The following is an 18,078-nucleotide window of genomic DNA, read 5'->3' as shown; positions in this document are numbered from 1 at the left end:
GTCCACCTTTTCGAAGTTTGCCTTCGCTGTGGTAGTGATCCATTTATTTATCCGTGTCCTTAGTCGAATAACATGAAGAAACGTTTTAGTTTTGTACAGTACGCCAGAAACCTAATATGACCTCCCAAGGATCACACAAAAATTCATCTCCCAGGTTCGCTCCTCTCTCGCGTGACTCCAAACGACCAATGCCCATTGATGAACTGGCCCAATTGTTCTTTGAAACAATAGGGCAGTAGACTAGAGAGAGCAAATATTCAGTCATGACAATTTTGGAACGATTTGTCCCCATCCAAATTTGTTAACAGAACATCAATATTATCTTTATCAAAATACACGTGATTTGTTTAAATTTCTTCCTTCAAAGGAAAACAGTAAGTTTTATCTACGAAGTGCTGCATAAGCGTTTTAGAAGCCGTTAAATTTATCGGTAAAACTATGGCCAAATTGTACTTGGAACACATCCTGGAGTTAGCTTTGGATACCTCACGAAAGAGCAAAAACTTTGCATAAAAATCATTTTGTGATTCAGTAGTCTTTCATGAGTGCCTCAAATATCAGTTGACATCATGGCAATATAACTGAGAGAAAATATCAGTTTCATAGGAAATGGCGTTTTTTTTGTGCAGATAGTTTAAAAGAAATCCACAAGCCTTCGACAACCGTCCTGTTGTCTTCAAAGGATAGAAAAATGTGACTTTACATAGAATGAATAATAACATCCAACATTCTTACTCTACATTCTTTCGTATTCATTTTTCCCATTCATTATTCATTCTATGTACAGTCACATTTGTTTATCCGTTTAAGACAGCAGGACGGTAGTCGAAAGCTTATAGATTTTTGGGGTTTTAACCAGAGAACGTTTTATTATTAAAAAACGGTTAATTATCTTTTAAGACATCTTTTCTCGGAAACAGGAACTGTGTCATGCATATTTTTCCCGTTAATCTGCGCCATTATTCCACGAGTTGCCCTATTTTCCCCGCTAACCACGCTCCTTTCCCGCGACCCTCCTTACTTTGTCTGCAAGCGAGGCTTTTTTCCTGCAAAACGCGACCGGCAACGATGACAAAGTACAATAAACACTGACGCCAATCGTAAGAACAACCCTGTGCGCAGGTAGCATTTCTGAATTGTGCGACTTCTGGTTCGGGTCAAAATCTCTCACTGTCTCCTGGTCGTGTTCGTTTGTTTGTTTTGTTTTGTGCTTAATTCAAACTCTTGAACAGGCTTTCTACGGGAAATTCAGGGGCCTAAAAGCAGACAAGTGTTTTATGATCCAAGCAAAGCTTTATTGTTAATTCAAGCAAGTAATTCTGCATCAAAACTAGGCGAGCACTTATTAACCGAATCTGATTTTGTATCTCCACTATTCCTTGGTCCTTATGCGATTGTCTATCAAGAATACTATGTAATAACTTTATTGTTCCATTCACAACTATTTCCGAAACTGATTCAGTCAAAAAAAGTTTAAACTCAATCTCTGCAAAATTTACAAATTCCCTGTTGTGTATTATAAGGCAGCAAACAAAAAGCTTTCATTCTACTGCTAATAATAAGTTATTTTAAGCTTGGATCCAGATCTTTCGTTCTTGGCTCTACACCCACTTGTACAGGGCGCTGTTTATGTTGTATTTTCTCCTCTTACTGTTTTGATTGTTTGCCACTGCCAAGTATGTATGACCTTTGTACTCAAATGACGTTATACCATGTGCTCCGTGTGTTGGAATCTCTTGGTACTTATTGAACCGCGCTCCAGAGGCCTGGTACACAACTGACTGTGTGTTGTGTTTCTGACTGGAATCGTAGTGATTGGCCACACCCAGGTACGTTTGACCGCTGATCACAAATGGATGCCAAGCGAAGGCTCCACGAGTAGAAATGGACTGAAACAGAACGAACTTGTTACCATTCCACTTGTAAATGAACGAGTTGGTGTTGTGGCTGCTTCCAGAGTAGAAATTGGCAAAGACGAGGAATGTGTGATCATTGATGTTAGAGGACTTCACATCGCGTGCTCCATAAGTCTGAAGAGACTGCTGTTTAACAAAGTGTCCTCGTGACCACTTGAACACAGTGGACTGAACAGAATACTTCTGCTGGGGGTTGTAATAGTTTGCAAAAGCGATGAAAGTGTCATTGTTTATTACAAACGCTGTACATCCCAAGGCACCGTCAGTTGCTATCTCCTGAAACTTGTTAAACTTGCCGCTGCTCCATTTGTAGATGACTGATTTTGTGGAATAGGTTCTTCCATCATGGTAGTTTGCCACTGCGAGGTATTTTTCACCATTTATCTTGAAAAAAGCGAAGTGGCTTGCTCCTTTTGTAGATATTCTTTGAAAGACGACAAACAGCTTTCCATTCCACTGGTAAATAACCGAGTCCAGTAGGTGGGTTCCATCGTAATAATTGGCCACAGCGAGGAAATGTTTACCAGCGATTGAAAAGTACTCAAGACCATAAGCGCCTCTTGTTTGCAGGGTCTGGTACAAAATAAATTTTCCAGTTGATTCGTCTATCTTGTAGATCATGGAGCTTGTCTTGTACTGTCTAATGTCACCATGGTAGTTGGCGAAAGCAAGAAACAGACTTCCATCAATAGTGAACTGTTCCACATCTACAGCTCCTCTGGTTGGTAGGTCTTGAATCTTCTCAAAGAAGTGGAAACCTCCGGAGCATTCTTAAAAGAAAAGAAAGGGTGGTGTCATTGAGATTTGTTGATAAAACGCAAGGGATGTTGTTTTTTTTTTAATACTCATGATCAATTTTTTTCTTCCGTAATGTTTTCGCTTGGTTTTCACTTGTGGCCACTGTGAGTTACGGGAAGGTGTGTTTTTGAAAACTAAAACATCTGCAGTTCAAAGAAAATGAACTGATGAAACATTGAAAAGTTTGTTATTTAAGAGTGCCTGACTGTAACTTTCGAGAATCGCTGGCCAAGCTTGAAAAATCGAATTTCCTGGTAATTTGCCTGAAGTCTACTTTTGGGGAACTATCTTCGAAAATATTATTTGAATGTTCTGGAAATTTCTAGTTTTCGAGAATTTTGGACAAAACGAAATAACGGGTTTTGCCTCATTAATTATGCAAAAATCTCAATTAAAATTAGCCAAATTCAATACGCTTGTGTTGAAATAGCACGCAACGCTAGAAAGCGAGGTCGGTTTTGAATAAGAGCATAACTCACTTACTTTCTATCAATGGGACCTATGTAAACTTTTGTAGAACTTTAAATGGTTTTATGGCTCTTTGAAAAATTGACATTTTGAGGACTTCGCGATGAGGCGAAAATTGAGTAAATTTGAAGGCTTAAAATGCATCTTGGTATGTCAGGTATCGACTCGAGAGAAACATTGTGATGAAGCTTGGGTCTTCGTCTTTAATAATACGAAATAAAAAATCTGGGCAATCAATGCACGCGTTGACCAAAACCAAAGTTAGCGAGGCTTTGTTAACAAATTTGCATAATTCGCAACTGTTGAGAAAATGCTATGTTGTGGCGACTCGGTGAAAACATTGACTCAGGCTATCTTTAAATGGTAATTTTACCTCATATTGCATTTGTCTGTTTCTCATTCTTGTTTAATAACGTGGTAGAAAAGGTCTGGACAAAAAAAGTGCGTAATCGGAAAAGAAAATATTTGCCAAATTCTGGTGGGAAATTTGCATAAATCTTTCTGCAAAGGAATCTGATTGGGAAGGTTTCGTTAAGAGACCATTTGATCGAAACACTCCTTATAAAAGGAGTCAAAACAACGTTTAATAATCCGATTTCAACAAATAATTGTCGAATCTTTATAACCTTTAAATTATATTGTCAAACTGATACTCGCTATTGCGTTACCTGCGTCACGTCATTAGCTGTCTATATGTCTTAAAAGATGCCCACAAACCAACTTGTGCTGCGAAATCACCATTTACAACAACTAGAAAAAAGACCTTTATTTACTGGCATTTGAGCGGTTTTGATAAAAATAAGACGTTCACATGACACTGGAATACACGCTTGTCATTGAGTAGGAAAGTTAGACATAGATCAGAGTCGTCGAAATGAATATTATTAATTAAATAAAGTTTGTTTGCTGGAATGCTTTTTCAAATAGCCAGTCCAACCTTTTTCAGTGGCCTTCCAAATAATGATCGCCCAGAAGCGGGTCATTACACAAAACCCCTCTCTCTTCGTGTGGTTTGATATTTTACCTTCGCAAGTGACTGAAAACGGATACACGCTTCAAAACCTGTGTGCCAATTTCCGTTTAACAAAATAATAACCTACCTACAGTCCACATTGGCTGTAAGGCATGCATTTATCTTTGTCGAATGCCAACAACAGAAACACGGGTATCTCAGTGACCCTGTCTACGGCATACATTACAGGTAGCCGAAGCTCTATGACCTTTGTTTGACCTTTATATTGTCATTTACGAACGTGTTTTGGAGTTGAAAATAAAGGGCATAAATTGAACAAAAATGGCTTACCTTGTCTTCTTGATCTCTTGCCAGTGTTTGTGCGCCATATTTTGGCCATTTCAGTACGATTCCAGTGGGTTTGCTGAACATTTTCCTTGCTTTATATCCTGCTACATATGTCCCCAAAAGGTTGGTCACTTTAGTAGCAATAGTTTTCTTTGCAACGTCAACAATGCGGTCAGTATAAAATCTGAATCGCGGACAAAGGACTGCGGACCACGGACTGGGTATAAAAAAGAAACTAAGGTAAGTGGAGGACTAAGGACTACGGGCTGGGTTTAAAGGAGAACTGAAGTCTGAAAATCATATCTTTCTTGTGTTCATTCTCAGTAAGTTTTAGATGTATCAAATCAAGTTTCGGTAGTTGTTTTTGTCCCTTTATTTATTTATTTATTTATTTATTCATTTATTTATTTATTTATTTTTGGAAACAAACAAGGACTGGGAATAAAATGGTGAGGATCGACAGTGCAAACATAAAATCTTGCTTTATCTTAGCGAAACTGCTGGATTTTTAATACGCGCTGAAGAGAGCCGTCATTTTAGTCTTTAGCATTCACCTTAGGGTTCGATATGCTGAAAACTGGCGTGATTAAATGCGCAAAAGGATATTTGATGATCATTGATCGTGATCAGCCAATGAGCCCACGTGCACAATCACGTAGATGTCGTACATAGACGTGTATGCAGTAGACATTGCGGGTCACTGAGATACCCGTGTTTCTGTTGTTGACATTCGACAAAGATAAATACATGCCCTACCGCCAATGTAAACTGTAGGGCGTGCAGTCAGTCCGTAGTCCTCCTATCCCAGTACTAACATTATTCCTATTCCGTGATCCGCAGTTCTTCCGCGTTGTTAACGTTGCAATTTATTTCAAAGAATACTATTGCTACCGAAGTGACCACGGTTTTGGGGATATATATCTATAGTAGGATACCGTAAGAGAGAGGAAAATTTTCAGCGAACCGAAAACCCACTGGAATCGTACCGAAATGGCCAAAATATGGCACAAACCCTGGCAAGATATCCAGGAGTCAAGGTAAGCAATTTTTGTTCAATTCATGCCCTTTACTTTCGGCTCCAAAACACGTTCGTAAATTCCCATACAAACCCTTAAAATTTACGCCATTGCGTAACACTCATCGTGACATGAAAATATAAAGGTCAAACAAAGGTCATAGAGCTTCGGCTACCTGTAACGTATGGAGTAGACATTGCGTGTCTACAGTGTCACTGAGATACCCGTGTTTCTGTTGTTGACATTCGACAAAAATAAATGCATGCCCTACCGCCAGTGTGGACTGTTGGTAGAAACTAAGTTATTATTTTGTTAAACAGAAATTGGTACACAGGTTTTGAAGCGTGTATCCCTGCATGTGTGATATTTCATACCAGTAATTACGTAAAAATATAGCGTGCCGTCTGACATTGTTTTTCAGTCGCCTGCGAAGGTACAGTATCAAACAACACGAACAGAGAGTTTCTTTGACTGACCCACTTCTGGGTGATCATTATTTGGAAGGCAACTGAAGAAGGTTGGACTAGCTATTTGAAAAAGCATTCCAGTAAACAAACTTGATTAATTAAAAATATTCACTTTGACCGACCCTATGTCCAACTTTCGCATCTCATTTGACAAGCATGCATCTTTTAAACGTGATTCAAGTGTCATGTGAACTTTTAATTTTATCAAAACCACTCATATGCCAGTAAATAATTAAAAGGTCTTTTTTTTAGTTGTTGTAAATGGCAATTTCGCAACACAAGTTGTTTGTGGGCATTATATTGTAAGACATATCGACAGCTACTGACGTGACGCAGGTAACGCAATAGCGAGTATCAGTTTGGCACTATCAAAGATCGATTCGACAATAATTGGTTGAAATCGGATTATTAAACGTTGTTTTGACTCCTTTTATAAGGAGTGTTTCGGTCAAATGGTCTCTTAACGAAACCTTCCCAATCAGATTCCTTTGCAGAAAGATTTATTTGCATTATGCAAATTTCCCACCAGAAATTGGCAAATATTTTCTTTTCCGATCACGCACTTTTTTTTTGTCCAGACCTTTTCTACCACGTTATTAAACAAGAATGAGAAACAGACAAATGATATATGAGGTAAAATTACCATTTGAAGATAGCCTAAGTCAATGTTTTCACCGAGTCGCCACAACATAGCATTTTCTCAACAGTTACGAATTATGCAAATTTGTTAACAAAGCCTCGCTAACTTTGGTTTTCGTCAGCGCGTGCATTGATTGCCCAGATTTTTCATTTCGTATTATTAAAGACGAAGACCCAAGCTTCATCACAATGTTCCTCTCGAGTCGATACCTGACATACCAAGATGCATTTTAAACCTTCAAACTTACTCAATTTTCGCCTCATCGCGAAGTCCTCAAAATGTCAATTTTTCAAAGAGCCATAAAACCATTTAAAGTTCTACAAAAGTTTACATAGGTCCCATTGATAGAAAGTAGGTGAGTTATGCTCTTATTCAAAACCGACCTCGCTTTCTAGCGTTGCGTACTGTTTCAACACAAGCGTAATGAACTTGGCTAATTTTGAGTGAGATTTTTGCATAACTAATGAGGCAAAACCCGTTATTTCGTTTTGTCCAAAATTCTCGAAAACTAGAAATTTCCAGAACATTCAAATAATATTTTCGAAGATAGTTCCCCAGAAGTAAACTTCAGACAAATTATCAAGAGTTTCGATTTTTCAAGCTTGGCCAGCGATTCTCGAAAGTTACAGTCAGGTACTCTTAAATGTCAAAGACGTGATAAGGAATCATTAACTGAATCATCAAAACAAGTTAAATGAACAAGTTCTAAATAAGATGGAAATAATACCTTGCCCAAAAGTATTTTAAAAAAATCAGAAAAGGAAAATTTGTTAGAAGTTGCTTGGAAAAGGTTTCACCATTTGACGTCATGGTTAAAAAATGTGAAATGGTTCTGCGCTACACACCTTAAAACATACACTACAATATTATCAAAGCAGTAATTCATTCTCTAGTAAGATTTCAAGAAATGAATTTTACACCGCTAATTTATCGTTAATTCTTATGTTCTGTATTGAACACTGGAATATGTTGGGCTCTTCTCGTCAAATTTAAATGCTCTTCCAAAAACTCCAAGGGTGACCCTCAGAAGCCAGTCTCTGTAACATCCCGGATAATTTATAACTACAATCTCTCATAGAAGGAATTAAAGCTACAATCATCGAAAAATTCTTGGGAAGATTCCAAAGTTCTACTTCGATTCGACCTTCCTCCCCTCCCCTGTTTCAATGTTGAGCTTCAAAAGTGAATCTTTACGTGTACATGAATTGTGGGGAATCCAGCTTCAAAAGTGAATCTTTACGTGTACATGAATTGTGGGGAATCCAGCTTCAAAAGTGAATCTTTACGTGTACATGAATTGTGGGGAATCCAACATTGAACAGGGGGGCAGGGGGGAAGGGGACCCGACAAACAAAGGCCTCAACATACGAAAGTAATAAATGTGCCGATGTCTTTATTTCATACCCACTTTCTGTGCCTTGTTGAGTAACTGTAGTTGATGACTTGATGACTGTAGTTTATTGAAGAAGATTTAAATATTTGTTTCCCAAAATTATTGAACAAAAAGAAAATAAACGAAATCTAATGTAAGTTAGTAAGTTGCTTTTAAGGAATTGACCAGAATTCCAATATAAAAAAATCAATTCATAAGGAGGCTCGATTCCCGAAAAAACAGCTTCAACAAACAATGTTTCAAGAAACACAACACAATGAAAATAACCGTCTGATACCTTTAAGAACAAAGAAACTGCGTAAAAATTTCTTCCGAAGCTACAAACGTTTTCTAAGTAATTAGATTGCTTAAATAATGTAAGAGATAAACCTTCTTACCAGTTGTGCAGCAAGCTGATTTACTGGAAGATGAACCCTGGGATACACAAAGGAGGAAAATACTACATAATTATCATGAACAGCATATTAGCTAACGCTTTAATTTAGTTGAGCAGAAAAAAAAGTTGAGAGGACTAGTACAATTGTGCAAAGGAAGTAAACAATCTCAAGACTGGATAATTACAGTAACAGCAAATAAATTTTCCTTGCACTTATTTATATTGAATGAAGAAAGAGTGTAACAAAGTTGTTTTCAAAGAGGTCGGATTCACACCAACTACAAGCCATAGAAAGGAGAGTAAACATTTCACCACCTTAGCATCACATGTTCCCGGCATCCCTCTCTGCCCTGGTTGTCCTTTTTCTCCTTGTGATCCTTTGTCTCCAGGAGATCCTTTCTCACCCTCAGTAAACAGAAAACTTAATTCTCAATGAAATTATACTGTAATTGCAATTAATAGTATTTTCGGTTAAACGTCAAAAGCAATTTGACACTTGATTTAGTTTTACGGTACTTTACAGTGATATGAAATTATTGGTTAGAAAACAAGCTATTTTGTCAACCAATTAGAAATCAAACAGAACCGTCTTGTGACTCGCTTTATTTCCCTGCACTTGGCCTATTTAGGCGAATTTGCTTTGAGTTCTGATCAGTTCATTGTGTTCTTCACGTTTAATATGTTGTGATTAGTTAAAGTGGTTGTGTTGCTGTGCGTTTCATCTTTCTCTACTGAAAGCCAATCTATCAACGACACCACTCAGTCATCGGGGTTTTACCTTTATCAGCCAGGCTGTAAACCAGGTGGTAGTCACAAAACTGGAAAAACCTGGTCTTAAAGGATGGCGGTTTTGTTGGTACAGTAGATCTATGAAGTTCTTACGCATAACCCATATATATTTTTGAGGAGTGGGATTTGTATACAGCACAATCTATTCCTGCAAAGTTTTATAAGTTGCAGAAGTAATAAACCACAGAGAGCGAAATAGAGGAACATCAAAGCAACATAGTGAGCAAAAATTCATATTAAACATCATTGCCCCAAAATTTGTCCGGCCCACCCCCTTTTGAGCACAATGCAAAAATAATAAACAAGACATTAGCTTTGCTTTTCGTGGTCAGTAAACATGAGAAATCGCTCAAACATCTCTACCTCTTTTGTGTACATCCCCGGCTTTCATTTTAAGGAAAGTACTAAACTTAGATCTTCTTTATTTGACATTAATTGACCAAAAAATTAAATAATTATGCAACCTAATAAAAATATGTTATTTATGATCAGCCAGTATGAACTCTTGTTCAACTTATTAGCCTCTTCACTACTTATTGTGGAATAGTCAACCAGTATTCTCAAATACCTCCATAAACTTTAAAGTGCTACAACGACGAAAATTTTGCATATTCAGGTTAAGGTTTTTTTTGTTCAGGTTTTGAAAATAGATGTACTATTAAAATAGGTACTATGCTAATTTTTATTTCAAAATCCACATGGGAAGTCTGATTATTTTAACGTAGTGTACGGTTTTTGCTGTCGGCCATTACTGGATTCGCAAATGGCCACTGAGACGGGAGGAAAAGGGGTTTATCTACACTGTAGCTGAAACTCCTTGGAAATAACGTCACATGAGCAATGCTCAAAACCAACGTGGCTAATTTTCCTCTGTTTTATTTCCAAAAGAACTAGAAGAAGAAGACGAAAACAACTACACCCTAATTTCACTACTGGGTTTATTTACAGAACTCACTCTGCCAAACTCCATGAACTGATGCGCATACAGCTGTATGTCACGAGCCAACTCTTGTGTGAAGACCACCTTTAACATAATAATTACATGTATGTTGGCAATTATTGCAAGCCTACAGTACATGACTATTAGTTACATGTACGTACATGTGGGTGTAATAAAAAACATGCAGTTACAATCTAATATTATTTCTTTGTAGTAAGAGGTGCCAAGTTGCTTGTCTGACTGTTTACAGTTTTGGGAACTAATCCTTTTTATTATGAGACATTTCCTTCGAAGTAGCACTTCAAAACCATAATTATGACTTTATATATTATATAACTATTAAATGGAAGTTACAAATGACCACGAATATCCCTCATTGGCTGCCCAAAATTTCTAAATTTTCTAAATGAAGTTCACAAGTACATGTATCATGTTAACATCAATTAGGCCACAATTATTTTACTCTATTATTCTGCATTAACTAATTATTCATTTTAGGAAATGTAATTGCTAATCTCATGTTACCAGTGGCCATTAACACAATTCCAGTTCTAAGTTGAGGTCTCAAGTGCTATGCTACACAATCATGAATCAAATCAGTCAATTCTGAGCTTTCATTTCACACCACGATGACGGGTTTACCTAAAAGCTGGAATCCAGAATCCGGAATCCGGCTTAAAAAAAAAAAATTAAAATTTGTCGACATGAAAATTTCAACAAAGGTTAAAGTCACTTGGGAAACAGTTGTTATTAGCTTTTGAAAAATTATAATATTAGTCAGGAGCCCAGTGAAATTTTCAAAAGTTTGCCTTAGATTTCAATTGCTTAGTCAGTTGAGCCACTCATTTGGAATAAAGGTTCCCAATCTTCAAACGTACTCTTAAATCTTCCTACTCGTTAACGTTTCCTCCTGCCATAGCACGTAGAGAGACAATGAAAGGTAACTAGAGAAAAGAGTCAGTGTTGCGTTTATCACTCATCAACTCTTCGCAAGACTCATTGTCTTTGCATAATAATATAAAAACTCTTGAAACAAGTTGGTATGGGGGGGTGGCTTAGATTTCATCTAAAAAAAGCTTCTAATTGGCACCGACCCTGGATAGACAGCGGGCAAAGTTATTTATTCATTTATCAACTCATCTGTCCGTCTGTCCGTTCGTTCGTTCATTCATTCATTCCCTTTGATCCTTCGCTCACTCACTCGCTCGTGGTTCTGTCATGCCTGCCGGCATACATTCGCACGTTCAGTCAGGTATGCATGTATTCATTTATGCACCTTTTTACAAAATATGTCGAGTTGCCGGTATAAAGGAAACGTTTTATGTCGATGGCCTTTTTTGAAATACAGTAAGAACTTAAGGAGCCTGTGAACGAATTCCCATAATTTAGTAATCACAATAGCAGAATGTAGATAACAAATTATTTTATATTCTCTAATTCCAGATACCTTGGAAGCCGTAGATCTATTGATTTTGATTTAGAGGTAATAAGTCTAAATATTGTAAGCCCCATTCCCACCCTTATGCCCAAACAATTTGTTGAGCCGTAATATACGTTAGTGTATTTATAAGATATATTTCCATCATCACCATTGTGAATGCATTAATATGCCTACTGTAACTGTCAAAACACCACCAATCGTACACATATCTCTCCCCTAGCTCTTCCGAAAGAACGAAAATCCCCCACTCACAAACCAATCAACATACGGCAAGTTACACAGAAAAAGAAAAATAGAAAGAAAAAAAAGTCTTTCCTGATTTACGGATTCCATGTATTTGATTTTATAAACATAGATAGGTGTCGCCCATTCTGGTGTGTTTTAAAGTTTTACGCTTTAAAGGGACTGCCTTAGAATACTAACACCAAAGGCTTTAATAACTGCAGCAATTGAAATCTTAGGCAAACTTTTGAAAATTTCACTGGGCTCCTGACTAATATTATAATTTTTCAAAAGCTATAAAAACTGTTTCCCAAGTGACTTTAACCTTCGTTGTTGACGAATTTTAATAAGTTTTTTTATTCCAGATTCCGGATTCCGGCTTTTAGGTAAACCCCCACGATGACTAATACCAGCTTAGGTGACAAGGGTGATTTCATTATGATTAAGAATTCAAAATAATTATGATTACATTAGGACTCTTACAAAAATGCAACTCACTCTACAATAAAATTGTATTTTAACGTATATCCACAAATCCATAAGGGGAAAATACAAAACCCAACTGACAATGCTTTCATACTAAAAGTTTGTTGGACCCATTAAAATTATAAAGAATTTCATCAAAGTTAAAATTTTATACCAAATAAGGCAAACTAAAAATACCTTCTTGGAAGCACTCCCATCCTTTCCTTGCATCCCCACTTCACCTTTCTCTCCCTGAAAAACGAGAAAAAAAGTACATGTAATTACTAAATTATAACTATTAAAAGAACAGATGTTGTCATAGTAACTCCTGGAACTACTAATAAAACACACTCTAAGATTGCGTTCCATTGACTGTATTCCATGTATTTACATGAAACAATTGTTGATTTAAGGAGGGTTTCTCCCAACTGGTGAATATGCACTGCCTCCTTGTTTCATGTAAATCTTAATTTTTCTTTGTAATTAGTTGTTGTATCATACCATTGTTATTCTAATTTTCCGCTATATATTGTTCATCAATGTAATTCCATCCGTAAACTGACGATGGCATAGGAGTTGCCGAAACATGTCTTTCAAATTTAAAAGTCTTGTTCTCTTCGTTAAGAATAAGAATTAAAATGGAATGGCTTTTAGATTTCTCTTTTTAGTAAATTTGGGACGAGATTTTGGCAAACTTTCCTTGATGCATGATAATTAATTTAAAAGCCATTTTGTACTCAAAAAACCTGTTATGAGGCAGCTATTGTGATCATTGCATGTATTTCTATTCTGGAATAGGGTCAATCAAATGCACCCTAAAACTCTTTCAACTGTGTTATAGCATAATAATTACATGTATATTGTTTTCAGGTTGTCATGCAATCCTCCCCTATGAGATTGCGTGACTAGCCCAAAGAGCATCTGCATAGGGGACTAACCGCATTACGACCTTGAGAACATTCTTTTTATACATGTATTTATCCTTTTTAGGTCCATAAGTGAGACAGAACTCAAATTAATTGAGAACCTAAAATATTTGAATGACGACTTGTGGAAAAAAGTGATTACTTCGCTCAATGTTGGATAGTAATCATGCACAATAGTCATCTTTACATGTGCAACAAAATACAAAACAATAATGAGTACATGTACCTTAATACCAGGATTACCATCCAGTCCCCGCATCCCTACTTCACCTTTGTCTCCCTGATAAATGAGGAAAAAAAGGTAAAAAACTTAATTCTACTAACATCAACAAAAGCAAGAAGAAGAAAAAAACAATTAACCTTTGCTCGAGCTCTGCCATCCTGTCCATCACGGCCATCTTTTCCTGTGTTATAAATAAGAATCATGAAAAAGTCATCAATCATTAGTTATTAGTACACACAAGTATATGAGCTGAATGTTTCATTCTTGAAAGGTTTAATGATTACATAAGTGCTATTATAAATCAAAATTTTTCCTTTAGTTAGTTTCCTTTTTTCTAACAGCATTCAAAAGTCTTTATAAGGAGGAAAGTACTATACCCATGCCAAATTTTAAGTACAAGTAATTCCAATGTAAGCTCAAATATTTCAAGCCTAATTTCCACTTTCAGTTTGCCGCCATTACACAATACAAAAGAGTCCGTGAACCACATGGAGAGTTGGGCCGAGTGGAAAATTGTGATGCCATCTTATCCCCTCACTTCACTAACATTCATCCCCATTGTCTTGAAAACTACCACTCTCGTTCGAACTGAAATGAGAGCCATGTATTCGATAAAATTAAGGGAAGAACTTGGGCATTTCAACTGCTTTTTCCCACTTTTGGATGCCACCAAGATGATAAGATGACACCATGAGAAGGAAGCGGCTACACAAAATTTCTCTGCTCAAGTATATGTTTGTTTGAATAATAATGCTTAAACTATTTCAGATGTCCCAGTGGTTCAGAATCCAAACAATACAAACTAATTATTTGTTTCTTCATGATTGCAGGTCACTATCACTATTAGCCAGCAATGAATACATGTATGTTACCAATTACTACAGTGTACTTTTAACAGTGAGGCCTGAATTTTGGCCAGATTTTTTTTATCTACTGAACAAAAGATTCTACCATTTAAATAAATTGAGCCCCATCAACATTCCTTATTTTGTTTCCAATTTTTACTTTTATTTATTTAATTCTATTTTTTACACCGAAAAGTGGTTGTACAAGTAAGAGAGTTAATACCAAGTGTAATAAATTAGCTCTTTTTAAATATATTGTAACAGCCAACTACAGCTGCATGCACCTCCTGGGGCCTTTCAACATATCCACCGAATTAGCCATGTTATGAAAATCTCCAGGGCCAACTTGAATGCTTACAACACACAGGTAAGATGAAAGGAAAATATATACATGTATACACTGAGTTTGTGCCAACAATGATAAATTGTGATGTGCTCATCCCACCAAATGATTGAAAGAACAATATTATAGTTAGTTATACATATGAAAATTTACTAGGGCATCTCATTATTAATTAAAAGCACTTGAAAAAAATTGACTAAATCACCATTCACTCCATCACGTCCGTCTTTCCCTGTGAAAGTAAAAATTAATCAAAATGACTGATTGACACCCATTTAAGTTGATTTTATAATTATTAGAAACTTGCATAGTAAAACTTACAAGAGAATAGCTAAGAATGATGAAGGAGAAGTTCTATAATCATTTATTAAAATTTCTTAGCTTGCATGCATCCATGGTCTGAATTACTTGAGATGAAGAAAACAATGAAATCTGAGTTAACTTTATAAAATTACATAATCATACAGTCAACAACTGATAACTCGAATCTTTCACGGAAATTGAAAAAGGTTCGAGTTATCGGGAGTTGAGAACAAACGACCGGAAATAAGGGGAAAATGACGTTGTTTAATGTCAGTGTATTTCTCTTCATACAGGTAAATTTCAATGAAATTTAAACATAGAAATGTCGAGTGAAAATGGAACAATACTGTATTGCTAAATTATAAAATCAGAATGTAACGTAACGTAATGTGAAACAAAACAAAGTAGAGCAGCAGGAGAAGATCTGAGGCAGTACAAACTTTGCAGGTTTCAAAAACAAGGACAGTTCAAGTTATTGAGGGTAAAATTATATAGAAAATGACCTGAAGGGAAACGAAAATTGCTTTGAGTTAGCGGAAGGTTCGCGTTTTCGAGGGCTCAAGTTACGAAGGGTCGATTTAAAGTCAATGTAAGGCTGTAAGACGGAAATCCAGGGGAAATCCGGATTGTGGTTCAAGTTAGTGCGACGTTTGAGATAGTGAGGGTTTGAGTTATCGGCAGTCAACTGTACATGTAAATAATTTCCAAAATATTTAAATAAAATACATGTATAAGCTTAAAGATAACATTACATGTATGTGAATTTCAATGCCAAAGCAAGTGAGGTTGGCTTTTATCAAGACAAGTTTAATGCTGTTAAAAGCAACCTCACACAGGGCACCATGACAATAACACACAGATGCATTCCAATAATACCTAGCATAACAATGTAAGCAATTACCGTAACCGTAAAAATACAAATAAGGCTCAGCTTACATACAGGCTGTAAATGAAGCCTTCATTAGGTATCTACGTTCAATAACACTTTTTTTGAAGTTGTTGAATACACACCATTTTGCCTATCTTTTCCGTCCTTCCCTGCAAAAAATTAAAGGAAATATTATTCACAGTAAAAGACAGATAAAAACTATACAGAACACATAAAAGGGTAAAACACTGTGAGACTTGGGATATATACGTCAAGTAAAGCTGGTTCTTAGAAATCAATTTTAATCCTCAGACACAATTCATGCCAGGGTTTGCAACAATTCATGAGCTGATAATTAATGGACATCAAATAACAATTTATTTTACTAGTATTTTTCTAACTTAAAATCCTTGGTATTTACATGCAGCAAGCAACTACAGTGAACTCTCTCGTCTGGACCACCCTTGGGGCATGACAAAGTGGTTTTAGCTTACGGGAGGTAATCGCTTACGGGAAAGACCAACAAAATAAGCCTAATACTGACTGATTAATTACTTGCATAAAAATATTACCTTAGCAACTAACATTAGGCAATAGAAACTAATTTATTTGATTTTTTTTTACATCTATTCATTCTTCTGATTAGACTTTGTATGACATTTTGGAACAGATCACTGTAAGAATTCCCGTTTCCCTACAGATCTAATTATAGCCATCTTCTTTGTCTGTAAACTGTTATTATCTGTCAGCAGTCTGGGGTAGCCTCATTAAAAACTGAACGTTTGTCACTTCTGGGAAATGATTTACTTACGATCATGCGTGTTAGGTGGTTGCTTACCAGAAACAGAAAACAAAAGAATATGTGTTGTTTTTGACAATTTCTTGGCTTTAATGGCAATCGCTTCCGACAAGACTGTAAGTACAAAACACTGTTTTTCCAGCGACAAGAAAACACTGTCTTTGAGGCGAAAAGCAAAAAAACTCCAAACCTGTCTACGCCACTCCACACGCCATCTTGCGCGCGGAACGCGCGACTTAAATTAATTAATGTCCAATCCTCGCGCGGCGCAAGGCTAAGAGCGCGCGCGGCTAACATGTAAAAATACAACAATAAAGAGTAAAAAGACAGAAATGTCAATGTCAGCAAAACAAGAACGAAATGTCCAAAACACCCCCGCCCGTGACGTGAACCGGGGGGTAACGTCACTCTTTGTCCTCCTCATGGTGCGCTTCTAGTAGGGCCAGCTTTCCAACAGGACGGACACACGTTCCTGACTTCGTGAGGACTTCTGCTGATCTGATAAGGCCATCTGCACTGGCGATTGGTGCCATTACTCGCCCCAAGCGCCAATGCCCTCTGGGTACATTGTCATCGACGATCTCCCCGGCGAAGGTTTCGTTGTATGTTAGGCCACTTACTGCGCTCAATGAGGTGAGGCACATATTCTCGTCTCCAACGACGCCAAAATTGATCCGCCAGGAATTGACTGTGCCTCCATCTCCGACGTAACGACATGTCCCGCTGGACAAACTCACCCGGTGAAGTATTCACGCTTGCGCGACCATGCAGGAAGTGGTTTGGCGTTAGAGCACTGACATCAGACGGCGACATATTGCTACCACCATACACAAGCGGACGGGAATTGAGGAGAGATTCAACTTCAGCGACTACGGTGAGAAAGGTTTCATCTACCGTACGCACGTTCCCTAGCACCACTTTCATCGCTCGCTTGGTGGACTTGATCAGAGACTCCCACGCTCCTCCAAACCATGGCGCGGCAGGTGGGTTGAAACTCCATTGGACTCCGCGGGCACAGAGTTCATCCTGGATTTGCTCTTGGTCAAACTCGGCTAGGGCCTCACGTAGCTCACGTTCAGCACCCACAAAATTCGTGCCATTATCACTCAGGATACGTACTGGGTTTCCTCGGCGGGCTTTGAAACGTCGGAGTGCCATGATGCACGAGTCCGTGTTAAGGCTGTGAGTGACTTCAAGATGAACGGCACGCATGTGCAGGCATGTAAAGAGACAAACATATCGCTTCTCTTCTCTGTTGCGACCAACGCGAACTTTGAATGGACCGGCATAGTCTAATCCCACATGCTGAAATGGTGTGCTTACTCCACCGAGTCGTATTTCAGGCAAGTTACTCATCTTCTCGGTCAGCGGTCGCACGCGACGCCGATGACAGAGCGGGCATTTCACGGTACAATTCTTCACCTCCGCACGTCCATGTAAGATCCAAAACTTCTCTCGTAAATGATTGAACACATGTTCTACTCCCGCATGGATGAGCTTTTGATGATAGTGGATGACAATCATGCGTGTAACATCGTGT

At 37.5% G+C, this 18,078-nt stretch overlaps 2 protein-coding genes across 4 annotated transcripts in view; both read right to left on the bottom strand.

The window, feature by feature from the left end:
- The window catches only part of LOC146462338 (uncharacterized), a 55,822-nt gene that overhangs the window by 19,550 nt on the left and 18,194 nt on the right, over positions 1-18,078 (bottom strand). The gene's annotated exons all lie outside the window — the stretch shown is intronic.
- On the bottom strand, positions 1,274-14,808 carry LOC146462339 (uncharacterized). 3 transcript variants are annotated; one of them, XM_085085881.1, is made up of 7 exons: positions 14,774-14,795; positions 13,518-13,561; positions 13,384-13,437; positions 12,430-12,483; positions 8,690-8,779; positions 8,376-8,412; positions 1,274-2,686 (listed from the first exon to the last, which is right to left on the bottom strand). In XM_085085881.1, exons 3-7 carry the CDS (start codon positions 13,414-13,416, stop codon positions 1,602-1,604), a joined length of 1,299 nt encoding a protein of 432 aa, XP_084942007.1. In that variant the 5' UTR covers positions 13,417-13,437; positions 13,518-13,561; positions 14,774-14,795; the 3' UTR covers positions 1,274-1,601. The 3 variants fall into 3 exon arrangements, with proteins under 3 accessions (XP_084942007.1, XP_084942005.1, XP_084942006.1); XM_085085879.1 differs by having other exon boundaries at positions 13,518-14,808; XM_085085880.1 differs by lacking the exons at positions 13,518-13,561; positions 14,774-14,795 and having other exon boundaries at positions 8,690-8,795; positions 13,384-13,418.

This window comes from Pavona decussata, unplaced genomic scaffold, assembly GCF_977016875.1.
Source record: "Pavona decussata unplaced genomic scaffold, jaPavDecu1.1 SCAFFOLD_190, whole genome shotgun sequence".
NCBI classification, from domain to species: Eukaryota; Metazoa; Cnidaria; class Anthozoa; order Scleractinia; family Agariciidae; genus Pavona; species Pavona decussata.
Note: the sequence above shows the minus strand (reverse complement) of the source record. Positions and strands in the feature narration are given on the sequence as shown.